Source organism: Tupaia chinensis, unplaced genomic scaffold (assembly GCF_000334495.1).
Source record: "Tupaia chinensis unplaced genomic scaffold, TupChi_1.0 Scaffold000275_1, whole genome shotgun sequence".
NCBI lineage: Eukaryota > Metazoa > Chordata > Mammalia > Scandentia > Tupaiidae > Tupaia > Tupaia belangeri.
Genome location: NW_006159757.1, coordinates 185,843 through 200,909, shown reverse-complemented (window position 1 = coordinate 200,909; position 15,067 = coordinate 185,843). Strand labels below are relative to the sequence as shown.

Sequence of the window (15,067 nt, the reverse complement as noted above, 5' to 3'; positions counted from 1 at the left end):
TTTGCATTTCCTCTTCTGTAATTTTCTGTTGCCATCTCTTATCTATTTCCCTATTAAGGTCCTTGCAAAACTTCCTGAGCCAGCTCCATGTTCTGGGGGTTAAGGCAGCAGATCTCACATAGCTAACCATGTGGTTCAAGTTCCAGACCTGGTGGCTTGAGAAACACATTAGGTACATGTGCATGCGTGCCCAGAATCCCAAAAGGAGAGCGATGAAGAAGAGATTGCAACATGACCATTCCCCACGGCGAGTGCTTCCTCCTCTCCCTTTCTCTTATCTGTCTGGCCAGTAATGTGAATGTCACCTTAAATAGCTTCTGCTTGAATGAAGGGATACTGTTCCTCCTGAGTGTAGTGGACACCATGATCTTCATGTGTGTGGGCTGATAACCTCCCCACTGAGTAAATCCATCTTTTCTTTTTCAGTAATTGTGGCCTCTACAAATGGGAACGGGACGGAATGCTAAAGGTATGTTATTTGCCTACTAATTTGTGAGTACTTTTAGTCACCCATACAATGTTGAGCCATTTCTTATTAAAATACTTTCATTTTTCTAGGAAAAGACTGGCCCAAAGATAGGAGGAGAAACCCTGTTACCAAGAGGAGAAGAACATGCAAAATTTCTGAACAGCCTTAAATAAATAGCTCTATCTTCAGACATTTTCCTATAACCTGCCTTGCTTCCTTTGGCCCTGGAAGAGCAAGGGATTCACATTGTATTGGCCATGTTTCTGACTGACACAATCAAAACCAAGTGCTTGTTAAGCCCACAGGCTTTGTTTGCCTACTTTACTTTTCTCCATTTGACACCAAATCGAACATCGACATTTAGGTGGAAAATCAAGGTACCATTGTCTTTCCTATGCCGACTACAGATGACGACATTACTAGATTCACAGAGATTTTTTTTCCCTCTAAAACTGGAATAACTAAAGTAAGAGCTGTGTTTCCGTGTCTCTCGGTTATAAAGACTCTACTCCTTTATCACAATATAGTTCTAGTGTTTAAATGGACACCCAGAGACCAAATATTTGAGTCAGCTTAACTTTTGCCCCAGGTAAGTTGCTTAATTTCACATTCCTTGTCTGGGAAATGAGAAATACTGGAAATGATCTTAATGATCTAGAAATGTATCTCTCAGTAGAGTCTACAAATAATGTAACCTTTTTCCTTCTAGAGAATTATGATCATTGCCCTTCATAGGGTCATGATTTACAGATGTTAAAAGCCACATTCCAGCTTTCTATGCTGTTATTACCTCTGTTATACTCTGATCAAGTCTCAGAATCACTTTGCGTTTTAGTTTATTTATATAGAGGGCCAGCTCTCTGCTCCTATAGTATTGTGGTGCTCTCTACTAGGAATATCTAAAATCTCATCATTTTGAAGAATGAATTTATTTAACCATGGCTCAAAGAAACTTTGACACCTCTCACTAAAATGCAGACAAAATTTGAGAAGCTCTGAACTATGATTGAAGAACAGAAGCATTACATAAAGACAGAATCCCATGGCCTTTGGGGTTTACAGATTTGCACACAGCAAGAATTAAAAGTCAAATCCTATACAAGTTAGCACAACAAAATTTAGTTGAGATTCTTTTGTCTGGGTCGCCTGATTTTCCAAATATCACTTGATCCCAGTGAATTGCTGCTACAATAAAGATTGGGTAAATTGTTAGGATTATGATATTAAAATTTCAACTCTAGCTGGAAATAGTTTAGGTTTCCCCCAAGATGCTATTGTGTTAAGAACATAACACTTACAGGATCTAGTTGTGGAAGATGGTGGGTTTAGGTTTTCAAGAGCCAGAAATAAAATGCACTTGCCCTAAATTTCATAAAATCGATTCGTATAGGTATGAGTGGAAGGTGCTATGTCTGACCCTTGGGCTTCTCCTAAGGTTATGTCCTGATAACTGTGCTTCTCGGAGAACTTCACTTTCCAGAAGGTATTTGGTTTATAACAGGTTTTGTCTGACAAAGACAAGAATAAAGTGTTTAATTACGAATACAAACCAAAAAGCAGTTGAAACTCATATTTTTATGGCTCATATAGAGTAGATTTGTCTCATGAACTTAAAACAGCAGTGTATGTGAAGTAGGTCATAACTGCACAGTTGGAACACCGGGTTACTCTTTGAGCAGTCTCCTTGCAGTGTAAGAGGCATGTTCTTGTTTGTACCACCCCAGTCTCTACATGCTTGTGCAGGGTCTTTAGGTTGTATAATAGACTTGTAAAAGCCAATGAACTGGCTCTGGATACCTTTTTAAACCTTGATTTTATATTTTTACATAACCTTAAAGTACTGTATAATTTAATCACTTCTTAGTTGTGCTAAGTCTTGGAGGTCTTTCATTGTGTGTGTATGTGTGTGTGTGTGTGTGTGTGTGTGTGTGTGTGTGCACTTGTGCGTGCTTTCTTAGACTATTCAGAGGTGAGAAGTAGTGAGGTTAGTGCAGGTTGGGGAAACTTCCTTGTTTTCCCTGAAAATATTCTCAGTGAGATTAATCTAATACTACCCTCTGTCTGCATGTATTAAATGGTTTCATACAAATCCTAAGAGTATGTTTGATTTTTTTCCTAGTCTGTCGTTGGTAACATAGGGCTTATTGTATCATTAGAAGCCAACAGATCAAAATTAGTAAACTAAAACCAGCCATGCCCTTCAAGGAGAACTTGGCCGATCTGAATGTTATAATCTTCACAGTAGGATATTTTTGTTGTTTTTGTTTTTTTTTTCCTTTATGCCATTTCTGTTTACAGGAAATTAAGTGACTTTTTAAAGAAAATCAGCTTTTTCTTTTCTTTTTTTTTTTTTTTAGTTTTGCTAAAATAAAATACATTTTTCTAAAGACAAAGGAAAACAAATATTTTAGATAACAAACATCTGGGGGCCAGCCCTGTGACCTAGTAGTCAAGGAACCAGATCCCACATGGCTGACGGCACAGTTCAGATCCCAGCCCTGGTGGTTTGAGAAACATGTCAGATGCATGTGCATGCCTAGAATCCCAAGAGGATGGGAAAATGGAGGAGAAGGGATTGTGGCATGAACAAGCTCCATGGGGGAGGGGGGGTCTCTTTCTCTGTCTATGGCAAGCACATGCACCCTCTAGCAAATTAAGGGGGAAAATTATTCAGAATAGCAATTAAGAAATTCTGAATGACTGATAGAATTTTTTCCAAAGAGAACTTAAATGAAAACTATAGATTGTCATGTATAGCAATGTTAATAGGAAGAGATCGCATGAATTGGGTTTCTGTAAAAGTTGACAGAAATAAAGCTTGATTATAATAAGTTAAATAATGCTCATTGACATATTTTTAAAAATCCGAGGTACAAATCTGTTTGCCTAAGTATGTGACTAATAGCAACCCATCAGAACTGCTACTCTACCAGTAAAATCGGCATCTCTGGTCCTATGTGCAGAAATGTAGAAATAGTACAACTCTCAGGAAGGACAGATAGTTTAAAAATGAAATTCTACTTCTATTTGCCAATATTTGAGGAAAGAAACGGTGATATATTAAAAGAAAATAAGAGGCATAAAAGTAGAAATCAGCTGATTCAGTTGACAGCAATCTGTGAAGAGGATGTTGAAATTTTGAAATTTAAAAAGTAGAGCCATGCTTTTTTTTTTTTTTTTTTTTTTTTCTTCAGATCAAAATGGGAACAATCTCTGCCGTGTCCCTGCACCAGTCAGACTACGTATCCACTATGTGTACAGTCAGTCCCTGTGAGACACAGGAGTTACATTCTGTGAAGTCACTGTGGACACTCAGTGATTGCTTCTCAGGGAGATTCAGGATTGGGTTCCTGCAAGCCTCTGGTCACAACATTTTCAACAACTGACCAATGCATATGCTTTTTTTGTGTGTGTTTACTTTTAAAGGCAGCCTACTTAATATTTATTGATTTACTAACTTCATATTCATAGTCAACAGTACTATCACATGTTTGAAGGAAGCTTATACAACTCACAGATTTTCTCCATAAGGCAAATCTCACTAGACAGCACTTCAGCACTATGCTTGGGGGCCCGTTTTAGGCAGGAAAATCACCAAAGAGCAGCACAGGAGTGAAAAACAACATGTGAAGTGCATACACTTATCAAGTGAGAGCTGAAACAGAGGCCATGGTTTTGTTTGGCCTCCGCTGGGAATATGTCACCGCACACGTGTTTGCCCACCAATTCCAGCAAACACACTGCAAGTATTGATTTTGAGATTACAAATCTTAGCAATCAGGTAAATTTGCTAATACAGAACTGTGGATGATAGCGGGTGATTGTGTAGCATTTCCCAAGGCACCAAATGAGGTGTATTGCAGATATGGAAATTGGTTAAGTAGTTTGGAAATATGGGCTAAGACTGGGATCAGAACCAAGTCTTTGGTAACATTGCTTGAGCAAAAATTTCTCTAGTGGTCTTTTTTAAAATCAACAGTAGTAAGGTACAATAAAGGGCGCACATCTGAGGTGAACAGTTAATATGAGTTTGGACAAATGTATGCAGCTATATACCCACACCACAAGCAGAATATAAGATATTGCCATTCCGCTGGCGGGGGTGGTTCTGAATTAGTTTACAAAACAGTATTTTGTCCAGTGGTGCCACAATTTTGTGCTGGATACATGATAAACAACTAAATTGTCAGAAAAATTGAAAGCTGTTATTCCTGCCCTCTGCCTCACAGTAATGGGATTATCACTTTAATTCGAAAAGTCTTTCATTTGATTCAGATTCCCTAGTGTGTTACTTTAGACTCAAAAATATACTTAGTATGTTAGAGGCCATCTCTCCCTTAAGTGTAGCAATCTTTGTTTTGTGTATTTGAGTATTCCAACATTGAGTGTAATTGTTGTATCTTCTTGGTGCATTGAGCCCTTTAATACTACATAATGACCTTTCTTCATTGTCTCTCTTAATGGATTTTAGTTTCTTAGTGGATTTTAGTTTGAAGTCTGTTTTGTGTGATATCAGGAAAGTAACCCTTTTTTGTTTTGTTTTGTTTGTTTGTTTCCCTTTGTGTGGAATGACATTCCACTCTTTTTTTTTAACCTTTGTATGTCTTTATTGATGGGGCAAGTTTATTAGAGTGTTAAAATTAATGAAAAGTAATCTAGAAAATGTTGTTCACTTTTTTTATTAAGTTATTGTTCTTTCCTCTAAATATTCTTGTAGGAAGCTTTTGTCTACATTTTATGAAAACTGCTTAACTATAAACTATATAGTTGTGTCTATACATACACACTTACACACACATGTATAGTTGGTTAAATAGGTATAAAGTAGGTCCCAGGTTAAAAATGAATTTGAAAATATTAAAAAAATAAAAGTGGAAGAAAAGTTTATATAAATATTTAGATATGCATAGCCCACTGGACAAAGACTCAAGACTTGGGGAATAATGGTTTCCTTGGGGAGAAAGAGGAGGAGCTAAATTTCTTCTATATTCTTTTCTGTCCTTTTAAAATTTCAAACCATATGTATGTAATACCTATTCAATTTTTTTTTTTTTGAGGTTTTTCACAATAGGGCGCGTGCGCTCACCAGACAGACAGAGAGAGACAGAAAGCGAGAAATCACCCCCCAGGGGGGATGGTCACGCTGCAATCCCTTCTCCTCCATTCTCCTCTCGGGATCTTGGGCATGCACATACACGCTCCTGGCATGAGTTTTAAGCCACCGGGTCCAGGACGCAAACCGCGGTCGACTACGTGGGAGTCCAGTGACATAGCCATTATGCTAACTGTTTGTTCCCCCTATTCAAATTATTTTAATTAAAAAAAATTAAGGTGAGGGGGACCAGCAGATGGCATGATGGCTATGTCGCTGGACTCCCGTGTAGTCTACTGAGGTTTAAGGCCTGGACCCGGTGGCTTAAACTCACACCAGGCACATGTGCATGCGTGCCCAAGATCCCGAGAAAATGGAGGAAATGGGATTGCGGCATGGCCACCCCCCCGGGGGGGAGTTTTCTCGCTTTCTGTCTCTCTGTCTTTCTGGCCAATGCACACACCCTATAGCAAAAACCTTCCAAAAAAAATTAAGGTCAGGAAAATGGAAAAAAAAATTTAAAGAAAGTGTTCAGTACATTATGAGATCATAAAGATCACAGCGTATACCAGAGTTGTCAAACATGAATGAAAACATTCACAATAACCAATTTGCTTTTGGATAAATCCTTTAAGAGCTAAAGATAGAACTTTAAAATTATGAAAAGCTTGTCAAAGAATGTAATTAGTTAAAAGATAAATTTGAAGTTAATTAACCCAACCAAAGCACGTAAGTTCAGAGAATTTTTAAACGTCATTCTAGAGTTCACAAAAAACTACCTCCTCCTGGTCCGGCTCAGTGGCCTTGAGGTTTTTAGGAGCAACACAGTTTGAATCCTTGCCTTGGCTGCTTGAGAAACACCAGGTATTTGTGTGCGCCTAAAATGCCTACAGGATGGAAAGATGGAGCAGGGATTGCAGGATGACCATGCCCCATTAGGAGGGTGCCTTCTCCCTCCCCTGCCTCTCTCTCTGGCAAGGGCATGTACCCTCTGACAATTTAAAAAAAAAAAAATTGCCTTATCTCAAAAGAGCTAAGAAACAAAGGCACATGATCTGCAAAGTCTCTCCTGGAGCACATGCACAAATATTTAAACAATAAAATGCTAACATGCAAAACTAGTAAATAAAAATTATTAACAAATTCATTCTTTGTCAGGTTTGTTTCCAACCACTTGTCTGAAATTCAGCCCTGAAGAACTAGGAGATAGTAATGAAAGAACAGAAAGTAAGTAAAAGAATATCCCAAAGACCACACTTTGGACCAGGCCAGTCTGCTCCAAAAATACAAATGGCTCTGTTTCTAATTTCCTATTAGATGCGACTGCCCAGATTCCTGGTCATGTTACCTTTGGCCAGCTCTCCCTGCCAGGGGAATGACTGCAATTGGTTTTTAGGGAAGGAATTCTGGGCTGAATTTGAAAACCCTGAAGAATAATGGAACCCTTGTTGAGGATGGGGTTAGAGTGAGGTAATAGGATTCATATTCAGCCCCTTGCTGTTCCGAGTTCTTTATCTAGAGCCAGCATGTGAAGAGTGACCACTAAAGAGGCAAGGACATGCTGTTTCATTTCGTCTTTTGGAACTGGCCACCCACCCAAACCATTCTTGGCTGTTGACATCCATCTGGCCCAGCATTCCTTCCTGCAGACACACAACAGGCAGGCAGGTGGCTGTGTAGTATGGGCTCGAGTCAGAATTCACCTGCTGCTGTCCACCTGTTAGCACATGGGGAAGAGAACCGGCCTTCTTGCCAGAAGATACTGGGGCATGTTATCTTTAATGATATTAACCAGACTGGCTTGTCTTGTTTCCTGGCTATGGTAGGAGAGCAACACATGACTTTAATTTTTTTTTTTTTTGCTATAGGGTGCCACATGTTCACTAGATTGAGACAGAGAAAGGGAGAAACCCCCCTACCCCCACCACTCCCATCCCCCGCCAAGGAGAGGTGACCATGCTGCAATCTCTTCTCATTCATTCTTGGGATTTGGGGTGTTTTTGAAAAACACCTGGTGTGTTTTTCAAGCTGCCAGGTCTAGGACTTGCACTGCACTACAGTTTTCCATGTGGGATTCATACCACTGCTAGACCTTTTTTTTTTTTTTATTTGCATAACCAGGCATATGAGAAAGAGTTAAAACAAACAAACAAACAAAAAAACAGTAAAACAAACTATAAAAATCTTGTAGACTGAACCTAAAAAGACTTGGCACCAGCTCCTGGCCAACCAGGAAGGCTTTTTCATATGAATAGAATGTAACCTCTATCACTGGCCCATCAGCCTGCAGTCCTGATTCATGTTTGAACTAGCAATGAGTCAAACTTGCACGCCCGCCCAGCTCCCAATCCTAGTTAATGGGCTTCCATCTTCCCTTCACTTGTAACTGAGCTAAGGATAAACATAGGTCGTTGTAGAATTTTTGTTGATTTTTTAAAAGAATTATTTGTTTACTTTTTTTAAAAGAAAATTGGTTATGAAGAGAGAAAGGGAAAGTTAGATCAAGTCATCAGGTCTGGGACTTGAACCGCAGTCAGCCATGTGGGAGTCCAGAGCCTTCACCATGCCACCTGCTGGCCCCCTGTTCTAGAATTTCTACTCTTGATATGGGATTAAATTTTTTGAGAGACCCATTTCCAATAGAACTAGTGAGTAAAAATACCCTTGGGCCAGAGTATATCTTGCTAGCTTGCCAAGGCTCCCTGTTCTGTAATTTTAGGGGTCAGAATTGGAAGCTGATGAGATCCAAGCATGAGTGCCTTGTTCAGTGATTTAGAGAGGAGCATCTCTGACCTTTGTTCTACTCAAAGCAGTCAATTTCTTGTTTAGACCAAAGGTTTTTTTGGTTTTGTTTTTATTTATTTATTTTTTTTTTTGGAGAGGTTTTTGCTATGGGGCGTGTGCGCTCACCAGACAGAGAGAGACATAGAGACAGAAAGTGAGAAATCACCCCCCAGGGGGGATGGTCACGCCGCAATCCCTTCTCCTCCATTCTCCTCTCGGGATCTTGGGCACGCACGCACATGCGCCCGGCGTCAGTTTTAAGCCACCGGGTCCGGGACATGAACCACGGTTGTTTAGACCAAAGATTGAGAGAGGGATGCCAATGGCACAACTCCACTCCTTTCTGTTAAGATTTATGCTTTGGGACCCATAGATGGCTTAATGGTTATGTAGTTAGACTTCCATGTAATCAACTGTGGTTCAAGTCCTGGACCTAACAGCTTAAAACACGCTGAGCACCTATGCGCGCATGCCCAAAATATCCCTAGAGGAGAATGGAGGAGAAAGGATTGCAGCATGGCCACCCTGCTGGGGGGTAATTTATGACTTTCTGTCTCTGTCTCCCTTTGTCTCTCCAGCGAGCACATGCGCCCTATAGCAAAAATCTTTCTTAATAAAAGAAAAATATATGCTTCAAAACATTGAAATGCTCGTCCCTCTCAAATAATTCCAGTCTAATCAGGTAATAGTAAATATAGTAATCAAGTATTGAGGCATCCGCCAAGTGTGTTATTCTATGCCAGTTTTTCCCTCAGCTAGCATACTCTAACCTAGAGCTGCATGTGACTCTCTAGGAGGCCCGTGACTGTGGGGGTGTCTACCCAGCCAGCTTGATCAGGCCCTAAGGCATCGGGGTGGCTGCTGGAAGCACACATATTATGTAGGTGGAGTGTGCACTAATGACCTTGTGGAGTCTGATATGGTTAAGCCTAAAAGTGAATAGTGCATATTTCAAGACCTCTTCCCTCCAGACTTTTCTGCTGATGTTCCCAATTTTCTCTCTGTAATAAAGTATTGGCAAAGATGTTGGCAATTGTAAGCACATAACCTCTTCCCAGAGAAATTTGATGTACCCAGTTTAATGTGTGGACTCGAAGGCCCAGAGCTTCATGTCCAGTAATCTGTCTTACTGGTAGAGGAACGGGTGAATGACCTCTAGCATATTCAATGGCACGCAAGGCAAACTAAGACACACAGCACTAGTACCTCATGGTATAATAATATAATAGAGCTTATTTAGGAGCACGTTAGGAGCACAGATAATTCCCTGAACACCCATTACCTAGTGGAGAAGTGTGTGGAAGCTGGTCAGACCTTTACCAGGTCTATTGTGAAGAAGGTTCCAGTTATGGGACCCCATCCCAAAATGCTCTTCTGTTTATAGGAAAAGTAGGGAACATGCAGGTGACAATATAACAATGGAACCACTTAAGGTAAATGGCCTTGTTAGAGAGATTTCAGAGCCCGGCTTTTCCTATTGGGGAGTTCTGTTAAGCTAACTCTGATCTGCTAAGTGTCTCCTTCCTACACAACTAGGAGTGGGACTACCAGATTTATATAATTACATATTTTGTTGCTGTTATAAAGGATGAAATGTGGGGACTGGCAGATGGTGTAATGGTTATGTAGCTGGACTTCCAGATGGCCAGCCGTGTTTCGAGTCCTGGATCTGGAGACTTGAATGTCACGCTGGGGCGCGCGTGTGTGTGTGTGCCCAAATCCCAAGAGGAGAATGGAGAAGGGACAGCAGTGTGACCATTCCCATGAAGAATGATTTCTTGCTTTCTGTTTCTCTTTCTCACCAGTGAGTGCATATGCCTTATGGCAAAAATCTCTTTAAAAAAATGATGAAATGTGTGTGTGTGCAGAGAAGGTAAAGAAGGCACACCAAGCTTCTGGCAAGGCTCTCTTCAGGGTAGAATTGAAGAAGCAAAAAGTAGGGACCTCCCCCTTTTTTTGTAAAAGATTTCTACCTGTGTGAATTAACTATTGGGTTATAGGAAAAGTCATGACATTTTTCTGTGCAAAAATGCATTGTGACTTTTCCAGCGATCTAATGAATGAACATGTAGTGTAATTAAAATAAATTTTACAATGAAAGTATCTTTATAAACATTGGATAGGATCAATTTAAAGAATATTTTAAATGGTAAATGCAGATTTCAGTTGAATATTTTGTGCATGTTTTCTGAACTTACGGAAAATTTTCATTACTTTCTTAGTTTACTTTTGGAAATATCCTTATTGGTCTAGTTTAGACACCACAGACAACTAAGATATATCTTGATAAGGTAACTTTAGAAAAAAATACCTTGTGATCCCCCCAAAAGTCCAGAGTCTAGCTGTGGACCCTCTCTCTTGAGAGAGCATTTAACACAAGTGTAACTTGCCACTGGAAAATTGAACACTTCTCTGACTTCTGTTGTGATAGGACTTGAGATGTGCCCCAAGCCTGAGTGTCCAAATTGCAAAGGCCAGAACTCCCGGCACTGGAAAGAGAATGGCTCCTCTATCCTGCCTGCCCAGGTAACAACATTTAGTGGTAGGGTTTGCTGAAGCCCGGTCCACTACAGCTGCTGCTTGGACTTTGTGTGAGAAAATAACATACTGACTTATGCATGAGGTGAGCTGGACTATGCATAATTACTTAAGAAACTGAGTGGGTATTTTTTCTTTTTTTTTTTTTGGAGAGGTTTTTGCTATAGGGTTCATGTGCTCACAGAAAGACAGAAACAGACAGAGAGTGGGAATCACCCCCTAGGAGGGATGGCCATGCTGTAATCCTTTCTCCTCCATTCTCCTCTCGGGATCTTGGGCATGCACGCACATGCGCCCGGCGTGATTTTAAGCCACCGGGTCTGGGACTTGAATTACTAATGACCTTGTGGAGTCTGATATGGTTAAGCCTAAAAGTGAATAGTGCATATTTCAAGACCTCTTCCCTCCAGACTTTTCTGCTGATGTTCCCAATTTTCTCTCTGTAATAAAGTATTGGCAAAGATGTTGGCAATTGTAAGCACATAACCTCTTCCCAGAGAAATTTGATGTACCCAGTTTAATGTGTGGACTCGAAGGCCCAGAGCTTCATGTCCAGTAATCTGTCTTACTGGTAGAGGAACGGGTGAATGACCTCTAGCATATTCAATGGCACGCAAGGCAAACTAAGACACACAGCACTAGTACCTCATGGTATAATAATATAATAGAGCTTATTTAGGAGCACGTTAGGAGCACAGATAATTCCCTGAACACCCATTACCTAGTGGAGAAGTGTGTGGAAGCTGGTCAGACCTTTACCAGGTCTATTGTGAAGAAGGTTCCAGTTATGGGACCCCATCCCAAAATGCTCTTCTGTTTATAGGAAAAGTAGGGAACATGCAGGTGACAATATAACAATGGAACCACTTAAGGTAAATGGCCTTGTTAGAGAGATTTCAGAGCCCGGCTTTTCCTATTGGGGAGTTCTGTTAAGCTAACTCTGATCTGCTAAGTGTCTCCTTCCTACACAACTAGGAGTGGGACTACCAGATTTATATAATTACATATTTTGTTGCTGTTATAAAGGATGAAATGTGGGGACTGGCAGATGGTGTAATGGTTATGTAGCTGGACTTCCAGATGGCCAGCCGTGTTTCGAGTCCTGGATCTGGAGACTTGAATGTCACGCTGGGGCGCGCGTGTGTGTGTGTGCCCAAATCCCAAGAGGAGAATGGAGAAGGGACAGCAGTGTGACCATTCCCATGAAGAATGATTTCTTGCTTTCTGTTTCTCTTTCTCACCAGTGAGTGCATATGCCTTATGGCAAAAATCTCTTTAAAAAAATGATGAAATGTGTGTGTGTGCAGAGAAGGTAAAGAAGGCACACCAAGCTTCTGGCAAGGCTCTCTTCAGGGTAGAATTGAAGAAGCAAAAAGTAGGGACCTCCCCCTTTTTTTGTAAAAGATTTCTACCTGTGTGAATTAACTATTGGGTTATAGGAAAAGTCATGACATTTTTCTGTGCAAAAATGCATTGTGACTTTTCCAGCGATCTAATGAATGAACATGTAGTGTAATTAAAATAAATTTTACAATGAAAGTATCTTTATAAACATTGGATAGGATCAATTTAAAGAATATTTTAAATGGTAAATGCAGATTTCAGTTGAATATTTTGTGCATGTTTTCTGAACTTACGGAAAATTTTCATTACTTTCTTAGTTTACTTTTGGAAATATCCTTATTGGTCTAGTTTAGACACCACAGACAACTAAGATATATCTTGATAAGGTAACTTTAGAAAAAAATACCTTGTGATCCCCCCAAAAGTCCAGAGTCTAGCTGTGGACCCTCTCTCTTGAGAGAGCATTTAACACAAGTGTAACTTGCCACTGGAAAATTGAACACTTCTCTGACTTCTGTTGTGATAGGACTTGAGATGTGCCCCAAGCCTGAGTGTCCAAATTGCAAAGGCCAGAACTCCCGGCACTGGAAAGAGAATGGCTCCTCTATCCTGCCTGCCCAGGTAACAACATTTAGTGGTAGGGTTTGCTGAAGCCCGGTCCACTACAGCTGCTGCTTGGACTTTGTGTGAGAAAATAACATACTGACTTATGCATGAGGTGAGCTGGACTATGCATAATTACTTAAGAAACTGAGTGGGCATTTTTTCTTTTTTTTTTTTGGAGAGGTTTTTGCTATAGGGTTCATGTGCTCACAGAAAGACAGAAACAGACAGAGAGTGGGAATCACCCCCTAGGAGGGATGGCCATGCTGTAATCCTTTCTCCTCCATTCTCCTCTCGGGATCTTGGGCATGCACGCACATGCGCCCGGCGTGATTTTAAGCCACCGGGTCTGGGACTTGAATTGTAGTCGACTACACAAGACTCCAGAGACGTAGCCATTATGTCATCTGCTGGTCCCTAACCTGAGTGGTTTTTATAGGTTTATCTTGTTCATGAAGAAGATCACATGTATGTGGGTGTGTGCATTAGCAAAAGGGGTATCCACAGCAGGATCTCATCACATCGTGATCCCTTTCCTCAGCCCTTCAGTTTATCAAGCTCTTGGGCACATGCACCCCTGGTGTGTTTTCAGGTGAATCCAGGATCCAGACTTGTGGCTGGCCATGCGGCTTCCAGCAGTGCAGTTCAGTAAGCTATCACCTATGCCACCGAGGCCGGGCCTAGAGTGTTTTTAAAGACTCCATCAGCCTTTTTAAATAATTACTTTAAAACATGTATTCCTCACAAAGTGTTGTGATCTAACTAATTACCCCACCTCTAGTGGAGACTTAGAACTGAGGTAGGTTTTTTTCAAAGCAACCCCTTTGCAGTCACCCTGTACTTCCCTGGAGGCCCAGCCTTGAAAGCTACTGGGCTGGCTGGCCAGAGACTCAAGTTGTGAGGGAAGCTGAGACCCAAAGGTGGGCCAGGACAGTGGCTAAGAGTGGATGCTTCTTCATCTATCTAGAATCCTCTATCCTAGGTGTACTAGGACCCCACAGAGGTGCCTGCTTAAATTGTTCTTGCTTTTTCTATATTCTTAGTGTGGAATTATTTTTAGGAATTCTTCATTTATTATTATTAGTTTTTAAATTTTACTATAGGGCACATGCACTCACCAGAGAAAGATAGAGTAAGAAAGTAGGGTGCCTGGTCTGGGACTCAAACTGCAGTTGACCATGCGGGAGCCCAGCACCTTAGCCACCATGTCCCTGCTGGCCCAGTGTGGAATTATTGAAGGACAGTTGAGAGCAAGCATGAAAGTCTGGGGCACGAACGCAGGATGGTTGGGAGGGAAGAAAGGGGTGCTGTCGTCGATTAGACTGTGTCCCCCCAGAAGATAAGTTGAAGTTCTAACCTCCAGTCCCTGGGAATGTGACCTTATTTGGAAATAAGGGTTCTGTGGATGTAATTGAGTTAACTTCAGATTAGTAGTCCAGTAGTACTTCAGTAGGACTGCTGTTCTTATGAGAAGAGAGGGACCAGCAGTTAGCGTAATGGCTATGTCACTGGACTCCCATGTAGTCCATCGCGGTTCAAGTCCCAGACCTGGCGGCTTAAACTCACACCGGGCGCGTGTGCATGCGTGCCCAAGATCCCAAGAGGAAAATGGAGGAGAAGGGATTGCGGGAGGAAATGGTAGGAGGTGGAGATTGGAGTTCCCATGCCATAAACCAAGAAATGCCTGGGGCCATCAGAAGGTAGAAGGACAGGAGAGGATCCTGCCTTAGAGCATTTGAAGGGAGCCAGCCAACACCTCGATTTCAGACTTAGCCTCCCAGCCTCCAGAACAGTGAGAGAATAAGTGCCCGTGGTTTTTACCCAGCCAGCGTGTGCAGTCCTAGCACGTGAATACAGGCACTAGAAGAAAAAGGAGATAATGTCAAAACGAAATTTTATCTGCTTTCTGGTTGTGTTTGCACAGCTGGCCTTGCTGTAACCCTGGCTTCTCAGTGGTGCAATTAGGAAGTCACAATTAAACCTTAAGACTCTTCTCAGAGACACGGAGAAGTGCCTGGGCTCAGTAACCCTCTCAGAGAAGGATTTTACCAAAATAATCATATTAGCTTTTTTTTTTTTTTTCCATTTGAATGACTACTGAGAGGTACTGAGGAGGGGAGTGAGCAATACTCAAGTTCAAGCCTTCAGACTCCCAAGTCAGCAAGAATAACATTGTCACCCAGGGAAGACGGGTCAACAGGGCTCAGCTAGAGATCTGAGAGGCTAACGCATGTGGC

At 41.3% G+C, this 15,067-nt stretch overlaps 1 protein-coding gene across 1 annotated transcript in view; it reads left to right on the top strand.

Annotated features, from left to right (window-relative positions):
- The window catches only part of MCM10 (minichromosome maintenance 10 replication initiation factor), a 37,133-nt gene extending 34,498 nt beyond the window's left edge, over positions 1 to 2,635 (top strand). The window contains exons 19-20 of the mRNA XM_006150002.3: positions 427 to 469; positions 559 to 2,635. Of these exons, the coding sequence (XP_006150064.1) occupies positions 427 to 469; positions 559 to 642 (127 nt within the window). The 3' untranslated portion in view covers positions 643 to 2,635. The remainder of the gene's footprint in view (positions 1 to 426; positions 470 to 558) is intronic.
- Positions 2,636 to 15,067: the final 12,432 nt, after the last annotated feature.